The 16,839-nt window shown below is 39.0% G+C and overlaps 1 protein-coding gene across 3 annotated transcripts in view; it reads right to left on the bottom strand.

Annotated features, from left to right (window-relative positions):
- Positions 1–2,003: 2,003 nt before the first annotated feature.
- The window catches only part of GJA8 (gap junction protein alpha 8), a 152,813-nt gene continuing 137,977 nt past the window's right edge, over positions 2,004–16,839 (bottom strand). The window contains exons 1-3 of one of the 3 annotated variants that reach the window (XM_068270736.1): positions 8,141–8,217; positions 5,851–6,949; positions 2,004–3,938 (exon numbers count right to left, since the gene is read on the bottom strand). In XM_068270736.1, coding sequence (XP_068126837.1) covers positions 3,930–3,938; positions 5,851–6,939 — 1,098 coding nt within the window. In that variant the 5' untranslated portion in view covers positions 6,940–6,949; positions 8,141–8,217 and the 3' untranslated portion in view covers positions 2,004–3,929. Of the gene's footprint in view, positions 6,950–8,140; positions 8,218–16,839 lie in introns of those variants that run through there. The other 2 variants (XM_068270733.1, XM_068270734.1) reach the window with 2 other exon arrangements.

Here is a 16,839-nt window from a genome sequence, read left to right as displayed (position 1 = left end):
CTTCGAAGTATTTTTTTTCTTTTGTTTTTATCAATTTATGTTTCTTTATATTTTCTCCTTTTTTTTTGTTTTTGTTTTTTGTTAAGAGATAATGGCAGATAAATGTGGTAATTATTATAATGTAAGATGGCAGAAGATATTAATTTCCCTCAATAGTTTGTAACACTCCCTATTGATCTAGAAGGTATTCTTGAATTTGCATATATTCCTATATTTACATGTATATGTGAAAAGTTTTGATGACATTGACCCCTTTCTTATGTCTATATGTGAATGTATTGTATTATGAAATGTATGTTAACTTAAATTAACTGTTTATGTCCCACACCAAAATATTACCCAAATAAATTTTTTAATGGTAAAAAAAAAATGACAATTAAAAAAAAAAAGACATAAATAGTTACCTAAGGGTCTGAACTTTTTAAATATGCATTTGAAGGGGTATACTACAAACATTTTTTAAATTATAAGCATGTAAATAGTGATGGACGCAAAACGGGAACAATGCACCTTTATTTCCAAATAAAATATTGGTGCCATACATTGTGATAGGGACAAAATTTAAATGGTATAATAACCGAGACATACGGGCAAATAAAATACATAGGTTTTAATTATGGTAGCGTGGATTATTTTAAAGCTATAATGGCCGAAAACTGAGAAATAATGAATTTTTTCCATTTTTTTCTTATGAATCCTGTTAAAATGCATTTATAAATAAATAATTCTTAGCAAAATGTACTACCCAAAGAAAGCCTAATTAGTGGCGGAAAAAACAAGATATAGATCAATAAATTGTGATAAGTAGTGATAAAGTTATTAGCCAATGTATGGGAGGTGAAAATTGCTCTGATGCATAAAGTGAAAAATCCCAGCGGGCTGAAATGGTTGAATTGTAAAGTGCTAAAAACTTAGATTTAAATCAAGGAGATTAAAATTATCTCCTAAGAGAAAACTCAGGAGAAAAAGTGAATTGCATATGGGCCCTACACGCAGAAATATAGGAAATATGCCAGCTGTACTTACCTAAAGAAAAGGCTCACAGCCATCCATAGGAAAGGACAAGATTATTCATCAGTAGAAGAATTCAGACAATGGAAAACAAAGAAGTATGCAATGATTAGACAATGGTTATAAACGGTTACATGTGACATGATCTCTATTGTAGAGTTAATGTACCAAGAATTTTCATCCCAAACTACAGGTGATTCAATGGCTAACATAAGGCTCTTTAAATATTTATGCTAGTAGGGGGTCTACCAGCCGAGAGGTTTCTACCCTCACCTGCCCTCATCATCATCATTATTATCTTAAGTTTGTACTGCAGTTTTTTTAAGTCTGTGCTGTGGTTTATTTCTACACTTCCCCCAACGTTTCCTCCCTGCCAAGCATAGACTGGGAATCAAACTTGGTGACCTAAAAAATCCTCTAATATAGAGCTAGAGTCTCCTTAAAAAAACTTATTATAAGATAAATATTGTCATATGCAGCACTTTCAGGATGGTATTCATACAATGAAGTGTAGGGGCCAGTCTGATTATTTCTACCCAGATTGCATCAAATTTAAAGGGGCACTATGGCGAAACATTTTAAAATTTTAAATATGTGCAAACATAGACAAATAAGAAGAATGTTTAATGAGCCATAAATTACTTTTCTCCTATGTTGCTGTCACTTACAGTAGGTAGTAGAAATCTGACAGAAGCGACAGGTTTTGCACTAGTCCATCTATTCATAGTAGATTCTCAGCAAGGCTTTTATTCTTTATAAAGATATTCCCTAAAAAACGCTTTAAACAATGATGCTGGCCAGCTTCCCTGCTCGCTACACAGTTTTTTGGAAGTTGGAGAGCAACTGCCATTCACTAAGTGCTTTTGAAAATAAATAAATCCATGAGAATCCCCCTTGAAGGGATGGACTAGTCCAAAACCTATCGCTTCTGTCAGATTTCTACTACCTACTGTAAGTGACAGCAACATAGGAGAAAAGTAATTTATGGCTCATTTTACTCTGGAAAAAACATACTTCTTATTTATATATGTTTGCACATATTTTAAATTTTACAATTTTTCACCATAGTGCCCCTTTAATTTCATTACTACTGTTTTACAAAATATGTTGTCTACAGGCGAAAGTACATACAAGGCACAGTATGAAGAATACAATTTGTTAGATTATAATTGTCTATATGACATTTGTCCCTAACTCTTCCATCCATCATGAAAAATTTCCAGATCATGAAAAATGTAAAAAAATTTAAATACATGTAAACACATACAAATAAGAAGTATGTTTCTTCCAGAGTAAAATGAGCCATACATTACTTTTCTCCTATGTTGCTGTCACTTACAGTAGTTAGTAGAAATCTGACGGAGCTGACAGGTTTTTGACTTGTCCATCTCTTCATAAGGGATTCTCAGCATTTCATTTTTTCTTTTTAAAAAAGCACTCCCTGGAAAGGACAAATGTTCAGGGCACCCCCTACCTGTTTGCACACTATTCTGGTGGTTGGACTGAGCAACTGCCATTCACTAAGTGTTTTTGAAATAAAGAAAACCCTGAGAATCCCCAATGAGGAGATGTTAGTTCTGTCAGATTTCTACTATCTACTGTAAGTGACAGCAACATAGGAGAAAGGTCATTTAAAGCACATTTTACTCTGGGAGAAATGTACCTTTTACTTATGAGCTTTTGTGTATTTTCAGTTTCACAATTTTTCATGATAGTGGTCCTTCAACAACGTTTTTAGGCCCCGTTCACACTTGCGTTTTGCCGTGCAAACGGACCGGATCCTGATCGGATCCTGATCCGATCAGGACCTGATCCGGATCGGATCCGGATCCGGTCCGTTTGCATCAGGCATGCATCAGGCTGCCATCCGGATCCGTGGGCAAAAAATAGCGAAATTTAAATTAAAAAATGTTGGGGTCAGCAGAAGGTGCACCTAGTGCACCTGTAGAATCAGATTCCTCCGCTGTAGGCCTCACCTCCACCTCCGACATTCTACCAAACAGCTCCAGCATGTCTGTCACTGCTGCTCCACTCCAGACATGCTTGGCTCATGTGTCCCCATCCGAAATGGCCGCTTGGATACGCATAGGAAGTGGGATAGAACGTCAGGTTTTTGTAGGCAGTGTGTTCTGTGCCTTCCGTTCCCCATTGGTTTCTGTGTTCCGGATGGTGCTGTCAGGCTCAGGTCCGGCTCCGGTCCGGGTGCGTGGGCCGGAGATCCGGACCCAAAAAATAGCGCATGTTGGAAAAGTGTCCGGAGTCCGGATCCGGTCCGGTTCCGTACTGTACGGAATGGACACGTGTGAACGTCCGCATAGCCTTTGCATTGCTATGCGGAACGTACATTCCGTTTGTACAGTATGCGGTCCGGATCAGATCCGGAAAATCCGGATAGCGAACGCTAATGTGAACCAGGCCTTACTTTTTTTCACTTTTAAAGTTAACTTTTTTTTTTTTTAATTTAAATTCAAACACCTACTACTTTGGCTCTTTTTGATTCGGAAACAGAATTAACTAAAGCTATACCATTTCAAGGCACCCTTCAGCCCCTGGAGCAAAAATATATGTTCCAAAATGTAAAATATTCTGTGTTCTTTATTTTTTTAACATTTCATCAATAGAAAAAAACAATGCCTGTAATATAATATTGTCAAATGTAAATATATTGTAGAATAAAAAAAGGAAAAAAAAAGTTAGAAATACTTTTCAGAGTGGAGCTGTACCCATTACCTGCAATTCCCTGACTTTTCTGTGCAGAGAAAAAAAGAGTAGAAGGCTTAAATTTTGCTGAAAGAATTTCAACATGAAAAATATTACATGTATCTGCCTCTACCTTTTCTATTTGCTTTCTTCCTTTTGTGCTGCATAACATTGACATTGAACACAACTGGAAGTTACATCAGGAATCCGGTGGAATGTTACAGCCACTGAGAAGAAAGAAATGTGGTGGTGACTATAAAATTATGGAAAAAAAAAAAAAACAGTGATCCCTCCAAGAACAGGCGACCATCTTGGTTGATAAACTAGACATTTACTATAGGAAAACAAGAGAGGTGGATACTGATTTGGGGAAAATATAAAAAATAATAATGGGGAATTATATTTTCATTTTTACGATATTATTTTTTATATTATTATTATTATTATTGATTATTTTGCTAACATTTTTTGATTTAGCTATTGTATTGTATTTTACTCTGTATTTTCTGACTGCTTATCTGAAGTAATTGTTATAGTTTTGCTCCTGGCTCAGTAGGCCTGAAGCCCAATACCAACCTGACATGTGATATTTGTCAGTCTAAAGGTGGCCACACACCATACAATTTTTTAAATATCTGTTCAATTTAAGAATTGCAATCAATTTTTCTGACTGATTGTAACATTTCAAAAATATGACCAATGTACCACACACCTATGTTCAATTTCCCCCCCAATTATGATAAAAATGATTGGAAACTCTAACAAAATTGCTAGGGTGTGTATATTAATAAATTGACCATCCAACACACACCATACAATCTTTAGAAAGGTTGAAGAAAAATATCTGGCAGTCCGGATCGATTAAAATTGAAGAAAGCGGGGAAATCCGATCGGATTTTTCAGTCGAATGAAAAAAAAGCTTTCGATTTTTTCGGGAGATACGATCGTTTTTATCGAATTACTGTAAAATCGGATCATTTTATTGTATCGTGTGTGGCCACCTTAACACTGTTGTTATATTGTGCCTTCAACCTGTCAAAAAAAGGTATAATAAACACACCAACATGATGGCAGCTAAACATAATATATAAGCAGATTTCAGAATGTAAAAAACTGAGGATAATATGATTGCTTAATTCTATATCATCCATTAATAAAAATACTTGCTATCTTTCTATCAATTTTGGAATTTTTGTGTTGCTCATATTTTATTTATGTAAAATGAGGCATTAGGATGCCTCTACTTGATCTTAAAAACACCCAGTAAATGGTCACTTGCATAGACATATCATTTTTCTTTAAAACCTTCTGCACGTTCTTCTAAAACAATCTTTGGTAGCTGAATGTCCAAATTGCTTAGCCTGTTTTCTGTGCTCAGATCCTCCTTATACTTCTAGTTGTAAAACATTCTTTTCATACCATTAAATCATCTGATCGAGCCCTGCTGCTTGCTTTACTTAATCTACTGAGAGACCTGGGATCAGGAAATAATTCAAAACTTGGTAGAGGCAGATCAGAGTCTGAAGGCTCTGGATCACGAGCCTCTGGTTCTGGTGGCACAGGTTCAAGAAATCTGTGCTCAGAAGGGGCAAGCTCAGATCCAGCATGGTCTGAGAGGGTCCTTGATGGAATTTGAAAGTGGTCATTTTCTAAAGGTATGGTGACAATTTGTAGAGGAGTTTCTATTGGGGTATCATCTACATGTGTATTAGAACCTGCTTGAAAAGGTGTTTGCTCCAGAGGTGCATGTTCAGAAGGAGCATGCTCTGAAATTGCTCGGGAAGGAGATCTTTCAGAGGGTGCATGCTCGGAAGGGGCATGTTCAGATGCAGCTCGAGATGGAGCTCTTTCAGAAGGGGCATGTTCAGAAATGGTTCGTGAAGGAGGTCGTTCTGAAGGTGCATGCTCAGAAGCTGCTTGAGATGGTGCTCGCTCTGATGGTGCATGTTCAGAAGGAGCATGCTCAGAAACAGCACGGGAGACAGCGCGTTCTGAGGGTGCTCTTTCAGAGAGTGCAGTGGTGGAAGGTATTCTTACAGAGGAAGCACGTTCAGAGGGAGCACGCTCTGAAGCAGCACGATCAGAAACTGCACGAGATGGTGCTCTTTCAGAAAGGGCACGCTCAGAGGGGGCACGCACCGAAGGAGCCCTCACTGAAGGGGCTCGCTCAGAAGGAGCTTGTTCGAAGGTCTCAGCCACTTGAATTTTCACCACTTCTTGTTCTTCAGTTTGGCGATAGGAAGGTAGAGTTTCATCATAAGCTTTGGATATGTCTTCTAGGAGGCCTGTGCTGCTTTTTTCATAGCTATTAAAATGAGTAGGGAGTGAGCTAGCCTCTAATCCAGCTTCAGTCATTGGGTAGAAATGGGAGACAGCCTTTTCTTCCTCCAACAGCTTGTAGCCCTTAGACTTTGGAATGGAAGAAATAGCTATGGAGTGCAGGGGCTTTTGAGAAACTTCTCCCAGCAGCTGATGGGGCTGATGGTCTGCTGTTCTTCGGAATGCAAGGCGGATCTTTTTCCATCCCAAGTGGCTGATCTCCACCACATTGAGAAAGAGTGACACAGCAGCAACAGCCAGCATGAACATAATAAATACTGTCTTCTCAGTAGGCCTGGAGACAAAACAGTCTACCGTATTGGGGCAAGGCCATCGACTGCAACGGTACAGTGGAAGGATCCTGAAACCATAAAGGAAATACTGGCCCACCACAAAGCCGACTTCAAAAAGTGTCTTGAAGATAATGTGGCAGATGTAGGTTCTAAGAAGGGTGCCTTCCAGGCGAAATTTCTTGGTGCCCTTTGTACTTGTCTCCTTGGTGGTTCTGATGCTTCCCTGATCAGGAGCAAGAGGCAACCTCTCTTCATTTATTTCTTGCTGCCTACTCATTTCTGTCTCTTCCTTCTCCTTTCTTTTTTCCTCCATTCGGACATGGTGCACTGCATGCCCCACATACACTAACGATGGTGTGGAGACAAAAATGATCTGCAGGACCCACAATCGGATGTGGGACAAGGGAAATGCCTCGTCGTAGCAGACATTCTCACAACCAGGTTGCTGGGTGTTGCACACAAAATCAGACTGTTCATCACCCCATACAAACTCAGCAGCCGTTCCCAAAATGAGGATGCGAAAAATGAACAGGACTGTGAGCCAGACTCTACCGATTACAGTGGAGTGCTCATTCACTTCCTCCAAAATATTCCCCAAGAAGCTCCAGTCTCCCATTGTTTACAGGCTGCAATCAAAGACACACAAAAGAAAAAATAAAATTAGTTCTTTCAAAATAAATATAAAAGAGAAACAGTCAAATATAGCACGGCTCGTATTTTGGTTTCAATTTCTCTGATGGACCTGGACACTGTTAAAAGTGCTTTCAAGGTAGTATTTGAGCAACATTGTTCTTGGACTTCTAAGAAACATTTAACCTCGGCTCATATGCAATTCGCTTTTTGAGTGAGTTTTCTCCTAGGAGACAATTATTCATCTTCTGTTTAAAATAACTTTTCAGCATTCCACAATAAAAAAAGTACCAAAAAAATAGGCGAAAAAGAAGTATAAAAAAATTGTTTGTAAGTGGTTTAAAAGGCATTTTATTGACAAGTTTAAAAATATCACCTAGGAGAAAACTCAGTAAAATGAATTGCATTTGGGCCCTTGTCTAGAAGTAGGTTAATTTTGCATAGATTAAAATATATTTTATTGCTTGTTCAAATAAAAATTAGTTGTTTAACTGATTTACCAGGTTGGAAAACTTCTTGTAATAGCATCATAAAAAAATACATCAAAACTTCTTAAAAATGATCACTTGATTGCTCGATGTGTCCTTTCGAGATCCACCATTAAAATGATCTTATTAACTACTCTCCACCTATGTCCAGCATTAGCCATTACGTAATTCAAATGGTTAAAGATTGCATTGCTTTCTATGAACAATACATGTAATAGATGTATTGTACACCTTGCTTGCTTACAGCCTCAGTAGAGATGTGTTCATTAATTTGACCTGTTAATAGCAAGGAAAAAAATACCTCCTTTTTACTTAAAAAAATTATTTTGTTACCATGACTTACATATTTGTCAAAATAATACATTTTAAAATTAAAAGTACCAAATAATAAAAGAATCCTACGTTTATAAATTAAACAATAAAAAAATTAAAGTAACTTCAACGTTAATAAATATTAGATAGCCAATGCTGCAAAATCACAAATAGCATTCTTTTTTGTTTTACTTCTTTGTTAAACTAAACTAAATGGCCTGCACAAGGCACCCCCATAAAAAACGAAAAATGCTAAATTAAAATTAAACCTCGCCAAAAAAAAGCGTGACAATAAAACACACAACAAAAAATTAATTCTAGATCTTAGAAGGCATAATAAAAGAGAGAGACGAGAAAAGAATAAACGGTAAAAATTGGGCAACTTGCCACAGTGGCAGCTCCACGGAAGAATACGTCCCCTCTCTTGGCACTCTGCTGTCAAAAGTGAACTTTTGTTTCTCCCCTTTCCTACCTAAAGTCCTAAACTTTTTGCACGACTGAGCAGATGTGACTCAATTGACCCTGATGGGAGGGTTTTAGTGTTCGGCAATATTTAAGCTCCGAGCTAGACAGCTTTTATGAGAGAATGACAATTGGTGATGCTAGGAACAATAGGCACAGACGGCAGTGGGAAGTAGGAATCTATAGAATATAAAATGGAAAGAAAATGTGTGTGTGTATATGTACCATAGATGTACAAGTCCTAGATACACCCAACTTCCTCCATATTTGTATTATATCAAACTACATTCAGCTTAATTTGCCAAAGTTTTTGATTGCACAAATCTAATCACAGGTGTTTAATTTAAAGATAACCTATATAATTTTTTTGTTTGGACATTTCTGAAAGTGATTATTATTATTGTTATAGCAGAATATTATGCGCTCCTCACTTCTCAACCTTTTCAAATATCTGCTAGATCACTAAGCAAAAAATGTTTTGTTGGATCGCTGAGCAAAAGGAGTGTGTGTTACACTCTGAATACAATATCTATATGGAACAGCAGAGCGCTCAACAACTAAAACCAAAATTTCTCTTCTTTAGTGTTCCCAACACACAACAAGTTCTTTCATCAGTACAGGTAGTCCATAATTCCATTAACAGTTGGGAGATAATCTTCATACAGTACTTCAATGCAATTTGCAATATGCGCCCACCAGAACGATCAGCTAATCAATCAAGATCAGCAAAACACGCTTTTGGCCCAGCCATTCCTTTTTCATCAGGAATATATGAAGGTATGCCAATGATATATTTTGTGAGCAAAAAAGGCTTTAACCTTACAGAAGTTAACACACATGCCTTGGTTGCTGATAATTAAGCTTTATTATACATAGTGGACTTTTTTTTACACAGTTTTCACTACACAATAGTTAAAGGAGAATGCATTGAATCAAATCAACAGATGGAATAAAATAAAATAAATTAAATAAATAGCCATTTATAATATTTCATATTTTGTAATTGAAAATAGTCTAAAAATAGTATCAAACGAAATAAACACTTAAAGAGAACCCGAGGTGGGATTAAACTATGCAAGTGGGGCACAGAGGCTGGTTGTGCCTACTAACACCAGCCTCTGTTGCCCCATAGTGTGCCTCCATGTCCCCCTGCGCGCCGCTATACCCCCCGCAGTGCTGGCGACATGCAGCGCGTCGCCAGCACAATGTTTACCTAAGCTCTGTCACTCAGCGCCGCTCCCCCGCCTCCTCCGCATTGCCGCTACCCGCAGCGTCACTTCCCTCCTATCAGCGGGAGGGAAGGGACACGGGCGGGTGCGCCGATGCGGAGGAGGCGGGGGAGCGGCGCTGACAGACAGCGATTAGGTAAACATTGTGCTGGCGACACGCTGCGTGTCGCCAGCACTGCGGGGGGTATAGCAGTGCACAGGGGGGGCTTGGAGGCACAGCATGGGGCAACAGAGGCTGGTGTTACTGTGCACAACCAGCCTCTGTACCCCACTAGCATAGTTTAATCCCACCTCGGGTTCTCTTTAAATAAATAAATCACATCACAATACATTGCCTTTAAAATAATATAATTCAGTATACAGTGAGAAGCAGGAGATGGTAGAATCTCTTCAAGATTGTTATTTCTGTCAGTTACCCCATTTAGAATAACAGCCACTACTACCTGTTCATAAAGTATCAGCTGGCTTTGTCCTGAGTCTGTGTAGCTGACTAAACAGGAAGTGATGAAAGGCATAAAAACAGACAGTGATTCTAACTCAGCCCCACTCTACAAAAAAGTGTTGAGCTATCACCCTATACTCAGTCTTTGTGACCACTGTCACCAAAGGAAAAAACACTGACTTGAGCTGAACACCCCCCCCCCCCAGATAAAAAAAATCTCTAATCATATCCAACTGTATTCAAAACTAAAATAATCATTTGGGTTGGACTTTTGTTACTTTGCTCTAAATTAAAATAACAACACATATAGGGAGCTGAGATGTCACATTAAATATATTTATTAATCAATTAGGCATATATCAAAACCACATAATTATATCCACATAGTTAAAAACAATTAAAACTCATGACCTATAGAACAACCTACGCAGGATATAGATTCAGGGTAATTTGGTGCACCAATTATACCGGTATATGCATATATGTATATTTTTTCTTCAGGCCCCTTTAATCCTGTTCAGTTGTACTATAGAACGTCATCCAAGAGAGAAAAGCAGTATCTTCAATCCACCTTCTATCTACTTATTAATCAACAAGCCTCTGTTCCATTTGTAAGGTACGCCCCCATTACATGCAGCCAGCGGCTAACAAAACCTTGCTTGCCTTAAACTACGACCAGAACCTCAGCAAATAAGGGTAACTTTAACAGAGATTACTTTGACTGATTATTCAGAGGCACATAACGTTGGGTCGGGTCGGCCAACCAAGCCTGGTACTCACGTGCCCTGTCATGTTAGCAGGGACTTGGTCTTTGTTGTTGCGCTGTTCCAGGGTGTCCGCGTTATCCTTGCGGCTGGACGGCAGGTTCAGACGCGCACGAGGTGTCCGGGAGTCAGGCTAAGCTAAGGAGGAGGGGCGGAGGCGGAAGGTGGATCACTGCAGCCAGCGTGGTGGCGGGATGACGTCACAACACGTGACGCGTTTCGCCAATAGGCTTCCTCAGACGTGTATGGGCGGAAGTAAGGGCGCATCACTTTTATAGTCGCCTCAGATGACGCCCTTCTCCATTACGTATTGCGTGAATAACAATTATGTTGACTCTAAAATCCTGAGCACCATCTAGTGTCCATTTTAAAGATAGCAGGCAAAGTCACCAAAAAAGATGAAGTGAGTTTTTCTATAGGAAGACTTTTAAGTTCATGTCACTATTCAAACCATTTGGTTGCATAGAGCCACATTTATAGATCCAGAAGGATTCTTTTTTTAGGAGTTGGCGGTCAAAATCTCCTCTTCTTTGGCTTATATTTAATTTATATATTCCCTTTGCTTTCAGAAATCTTGGGTCAGAGTTATGAAATCTTTTAAAGTGCATAGCCACAGGGCTTTTCTCATATTTAGATTTAATATTGTTGACATGTTCTTGTATCCTGTCCCTCATGGGTCTATAGGTTTTTCCAATGTAGATCTTGTTACAGATCTTGTTAGCAAGTGCCAAATAGGGATCCGATTATTAAGGATCTAGTGGGTGACTATCCCCATATAGCGGCAAGACGTGGCAGAAACCTGTTGGATGTGCTGGTGAGTAGTGAGTTCAAGCCCAGGAATCGACCAGGAAGTGTGATTAGGAACAAAAAGGAGATGTTTCGCTGTTGTAACTGTCCTATGTGCCCCTTTATGGAGAAAGGTGATGTTTTCCATAACCATGATGGCTCAGAAACCTTTAAGATTAGGGAATATATTGATTGTGATACAGAAAAGGTCATATATCAGCTGAGGTGTAGCTGTAACAAGATCTACATTGGAAAAACCTATAGACCCATGAGGGACAGGATACAAGAACATGTCAACAATATTAAATCTAAATATGAGAAAAGCCCTGTAGCTATGCACTTTAAAAGATTTCATAACTCTGACCCAAGATTTCTGAAAGCAAAGGGAATATATAAATTAAATATAAGCCAAAGAAGAGGAGATTTTGACCGCCAACTCCTAAAAAAAGAATCCTTCTGGATCTATAAATGTGGCTCTATGCAACCAAATGGTTTGAATAGTGACATGAACTTAAAAGTCTTCCTATAGAAAAACTCACTTCATCTTTTTTGGTGACTTTGCCTGCTATCTTTAAAATGGACACTAGATGGTGCTCAGGATTTTAGAGTCAACATAATTGTTATTCACGCAATACGTAATGGAGAAGGGCGTCATCTGAGGCGACTATAAAAGTGATGCGCCCTTACTTCCGCCCATACACGTCTGAGGAAGCCTATTGGCGAAACGCGTCACGTGTTGTGACGTCATCCCGCCACAACGCTGGCTGCAGTGATCCACCTTCCGCCTCCGCCCCTCCTCCTTAGCTTAGCCTGACTCCCGGACACCTCGTGCGCGTCTGAACCTGCCGTCCAGCCGCAAGGATAACGCGGACACCCTGGAACAGCGCAACAACAATGACCAAGTCCCTGCTAACATGACAGGGCACGTGAGTACCAGGCTTGGTTGGCCGACCCGACCCAACGTTATGTGCCTCTGAATAATCAGTCAAAGTAATCTCTGTTAAAGTTACCCTTATTTGCTGAGGTTCTGGTCGTAGTTTAAGGCAAGCAAGGTTTTGTTAGCCGCTGGCTGCATGTAATGGGGGCGTACCTTACAAATGGAACAGAGGCTTGTTGATTAATAAGTAGATAGAAGGTGGATTGAAGATACTGCTTTTCTCTCTTGGATGACGTTCTATAGTACAACTGAACAGGATTAAAGGGGCCTGAAGAAAAAATATACATATATGCATATACCGGTATAATTGGTGCACCAAATTACCCTGAATCTATATCCTGCGTAGGTTGTTCTATAGGTCATGAGTTTTAATTGTTTTTAACTATGTGGATATAATTATGTGGTTTTGATATATGCCTAATTGATTAATAAATATATTTAATGTGACATCTCAGCTCCCTATATGTGTTGTTGAAATTGTACTAAGTTAATAGGTGAGGCAGAGTGGTCAATTACTTAATTAATTGGTTGATATCCCGCAGTAATCTATGTGGTTTTCTAAATTAAAATAATTTGTACATAACACATTAATTCCCTGCACCACATTTTTTTAGAGGGCTGGTTCAGGTTTTCTGTGCAAAACAAGTAGTATACCGTATAGTATTTCAGATAGCCTGAGTGGGGTATATTTTTAATCATTAACATGTCAGTGTACTAAATGGAGCTTAAAATTAAACCCTAATCACCAGTGAAAATTATTTAGCCCTATTTTAGAATGCTGGCATGTCATTCTTAAAGGGAAACTTCAGCCGAAACAAACATACTGTCATTAAGTTACATTAGTTATGTTAATTAAAATAGACCGGTAATATAATGTCTTACCCAGCCTGTTTTAAAAGAACAGGCACATGTTTGTGATTTCATAGGGGCAGCCATCTTTTTCATGGGGGCAGCCATCTTTTTGGTTGAAAGGAGGTGACAGGGAGCATGAGACACAGTTCCAGCTGTCCTGTGCCCTGATCACCCCTCCCAGCTGTGTGCGCTAGGCTTCAAATCTCAAATTTAAAAATTTAAAAAGAAATTGCACCAAAACAGCAGAACGAGAATAACAACATCAGAAATCCCATAATGCTTTGCACAGCATCAGGGGAAAAATGCCCGGGCAGTTTTCTTCTGTGCAGCTAAAAATGAGGCTTGGGTAACAAAAACTAAGTTCTGATGCTGTGAAACTGTTAAAGAAAGATTAAGCCTTATCAGTGCTGCTCAGTAGATTTTTAGTCTGGAGGTTCACCTTAAGGTGGCTACACACGATACAATAAAATGATCAGATTTTACGGCAATTCGATAAAAACAATCAGATTTTCCGAAAAATTGAAAGCTGTTTTTTTTTTATTCAAGCAAGAAATCTGATCGGGAGTGCTGGATTTTTCTGGTCAATTTTTATGAAAATTGAATGGTGTGTGGTAGATTGTCAATTTCATTATATATACTTCCAAGATTTTTTTTCTGAGATTTCAATCATTTTTTTTCATAATTGGGTAAAAATTGACCATACGTGTGTGGCACATTGGTCAGATTCTTTTAAATGTTACTATCAGTCAGAAAAATTTATTGCAATTCTTGAATTGAAAAGATATTTTGAAAATTGTATGGTGTGTGGCCACCTTTAGTATCCACAGTATATGACAATTATACTTCTTCAAAAACCTTTCATAATAAGTTGATGATGATTGTTAACACCTTGTTTTTATGTATAATTTATTTTTTTACTTGTTAGGTGCTTGCAGAGGCACTGAAGCGAAAAAAATATATGATATAATGAATTGGTTGTGTACTATGAATAATTACTAGAAGATTAGCAGCAAAGAAAATATTCTCATATTTTTATTTTCAAGTATATAATGTTTTTTCTAACATTGCATCATTCCCTAATATGTGCAGATTACACAACACTCTGCATTCAAAATGATTCTTTCAGAGCAGTCTGTGAACTAATGAACTCTCCTCTGCCAGAGAAAAAGTAAATAGTTAACTAACAGTTGAGATAATAAAAGTCAGAAAACAGCCCTCTCCACGACTTTCGAAAGTCGTAGAGATAATGGCTTTTTTGTATAGAGATAACAACTGGAGTTTCTTAACTCTTCCTGTACTGGAAACAATTAGACTGATGTATCTGATCTTAATGTTTTATTTCTTAGCTGTACTACACATATAAATCATAATGTCATAGGTTTTTTTTTTCGCTTCAGTGTCTCTTTAAATGGTTTCATATAATTCTGGTGGGAGCAGATACAATAATTAATGAGATACAGTTTGTGAATCAACCTTAATGAGGCAGAATGTGAAACTAAATGAAGATATTGTTGTACCATTGTCTGTCAAAAAATCTAAATGGATGTGCTTCCTGCATTGGGATAACTGGAATGAATTAATTTTTTTGATTGTATTCCTTCCGTTGCTGCAGCAGAAAGAAAAAAATGACATCAGCTTTCAGGATTGTCACTGGAAATATGCAGCCCTGTGCCAAACTGCCAGTCAGTCCCAGAGTCATCAACCTCTCCTAGTACCCCTTGCTGCTAGGAGACTGCAGAGGGGCTAGAATAATGATGTAATGAGGATATAAAAATATTTTAGGATAACTCCAAGATCTATGTAAGGGGCTTGGGGCAAAGCCATCTCAGCTAAGCACAGAGGTATGTTCATTATAGATTCACATACCTCTGTGTATTCTCCGTTCCTCTACTTGTTACCCCACAGCCCACAATCTCTCTTTCAAAAAAATTGACTTGCTATGACATTCCCTCTTATCCCCCTCCCATTTCATCCTTTGAAGGGGAGTGAAAGGGGCATGGGAAGAGGAAGGAATGTGAGGGGCATAGGAGGGAACTCCACAGCAAGCCCACCTCTTCCTGTCTTAGAATTTGACTTTAGCGGAAAGTCAGATTTATCAAGGGGTAATTATGGGGGTCAGAGGAATTAATAGAGAAACGGAAAATGCACAAAGGTATATGGATCCAGCATGAACTTACCTCTGTGCTTATATTATGTAGCTTTAGTTGGGCCAGGTGTCCTTTAAATGAGCATTCGTGTAAATCTGATTGAGGAGAGGGGGAAGGGTTAGAAATATTTTTGTACATTTTTTTCTTAGGATCCAGGGATTTCCCTCTTCCCAGGTGAGTATGTAACTCATGTTTTTGCCCCACTACAGGTACCCTTTAAGTATTACAACACTATCACTTTAAGTATTTCATCACCTAACCATACGTGTATGGGTGGGCTGCTAATTGTGATGTTTTCATTGATGTCTGGGGGTAGGGAGAGGAGGAGTATACAAAATACTGCCTCTATAAGTAGGTATGTGACTGAAAGAGATAGTAAGTGAGATGCTAAAAGTTCCGAGTTGATATCAGTTTTATGCTAATTTGATGCAAGTTTTATGCAGCATGAAAATAAACCAATTATTTGCATCTTATTGACCTTCCCTAATGGCTGATATTGGCGATACAAGCACAGCTCTGTACTTTTTATCAGTGCATACATGGGCTGTGGTCTGCATAGTAGTGGGCGTGGTCAGGGTTAGCCATCGGGGGGTAGGCATTAAAGGGGGTGGGGTAAGGAACTGGCAGCAGATGGTGTTTAGGGTTCGGCGGGGTGTGGTTATTGCAGTTTTCAGTTACGCTATACATTTCAATATAATTGGAGTGGGGACACAGTATTTTTTTCTTTTTTTAACTATTTTAACGTTGGTGCTGAAATCAGTAATTCAAGGAACAAATCATGAACAAACAAAAACATTGTGTTGCAGGAATATTTCATCACATCCCCCCCCCCCCTCCTTCCTCCTATCACTGCACAGCTGTCCTTGTCTGCTACACTCAGGGTTGGTTATGTTACCAATGAACCTGCTGAGCCAGCGAATAGAGAGCTTTCATACAGACTGTTCATAGCTGCCTGTTAACATGTTTGATTGGAATGTCACACCAGATAGTTCAGGACCACAGCTGGTCAGATTCTAGGCTGTTTGGCCACACAGGGCAAAGTATTCTGGTTCCAGTAAGTCCAAATATGAACACCACTAAAATCAATGGGAAGAATATTTTTGTGGTTGGCTCTGCGATTTGTTCTGTTCTCTAGTGGGCCGCTATGATATACTCGCTGTATGATAGCCCCCGCTGACTGGGGAATAACTACATCGAGCCAGCCCCCCATATTAACCTCTGTCACTGGGGCCCTGGAGCTGTGTAAATGCAGACTGGCAATGGAGTCATACATTTCCGGCTTTTGGCATTAGGACAGGTCTTCCACATTCCTCTTCATTGTACACGTGCCGTACAGCACCATGCGACTCTCCCCTGCTTGTCACATGACATGGGTGGGAGCCTCCATCTGCCACTGTCCCATTTACATTTTGTGCCTTCCAGAGTCCTCAGAATGCTTCAGAAGCTGTTATGTTCTCAAGCGCTTCC

Source organism: Hyperolius riggenbachi, chromosome 2, assembly GCF_040937935.1.
Source record: "Hyperolius riggenbachi isolate aHypRig1 chromosome 2, aHypRig1.pri, whole genome shotgun sequence".
NCBI lineage: Eukaryota > Metazoa > Chordata > Amphibia > Anura > Hyperoliidae > Hyperolius > Hyperolius riggenbachi.
This window is presented reverse-complemented; position numbering and strand designations above follow the sequence as displayed.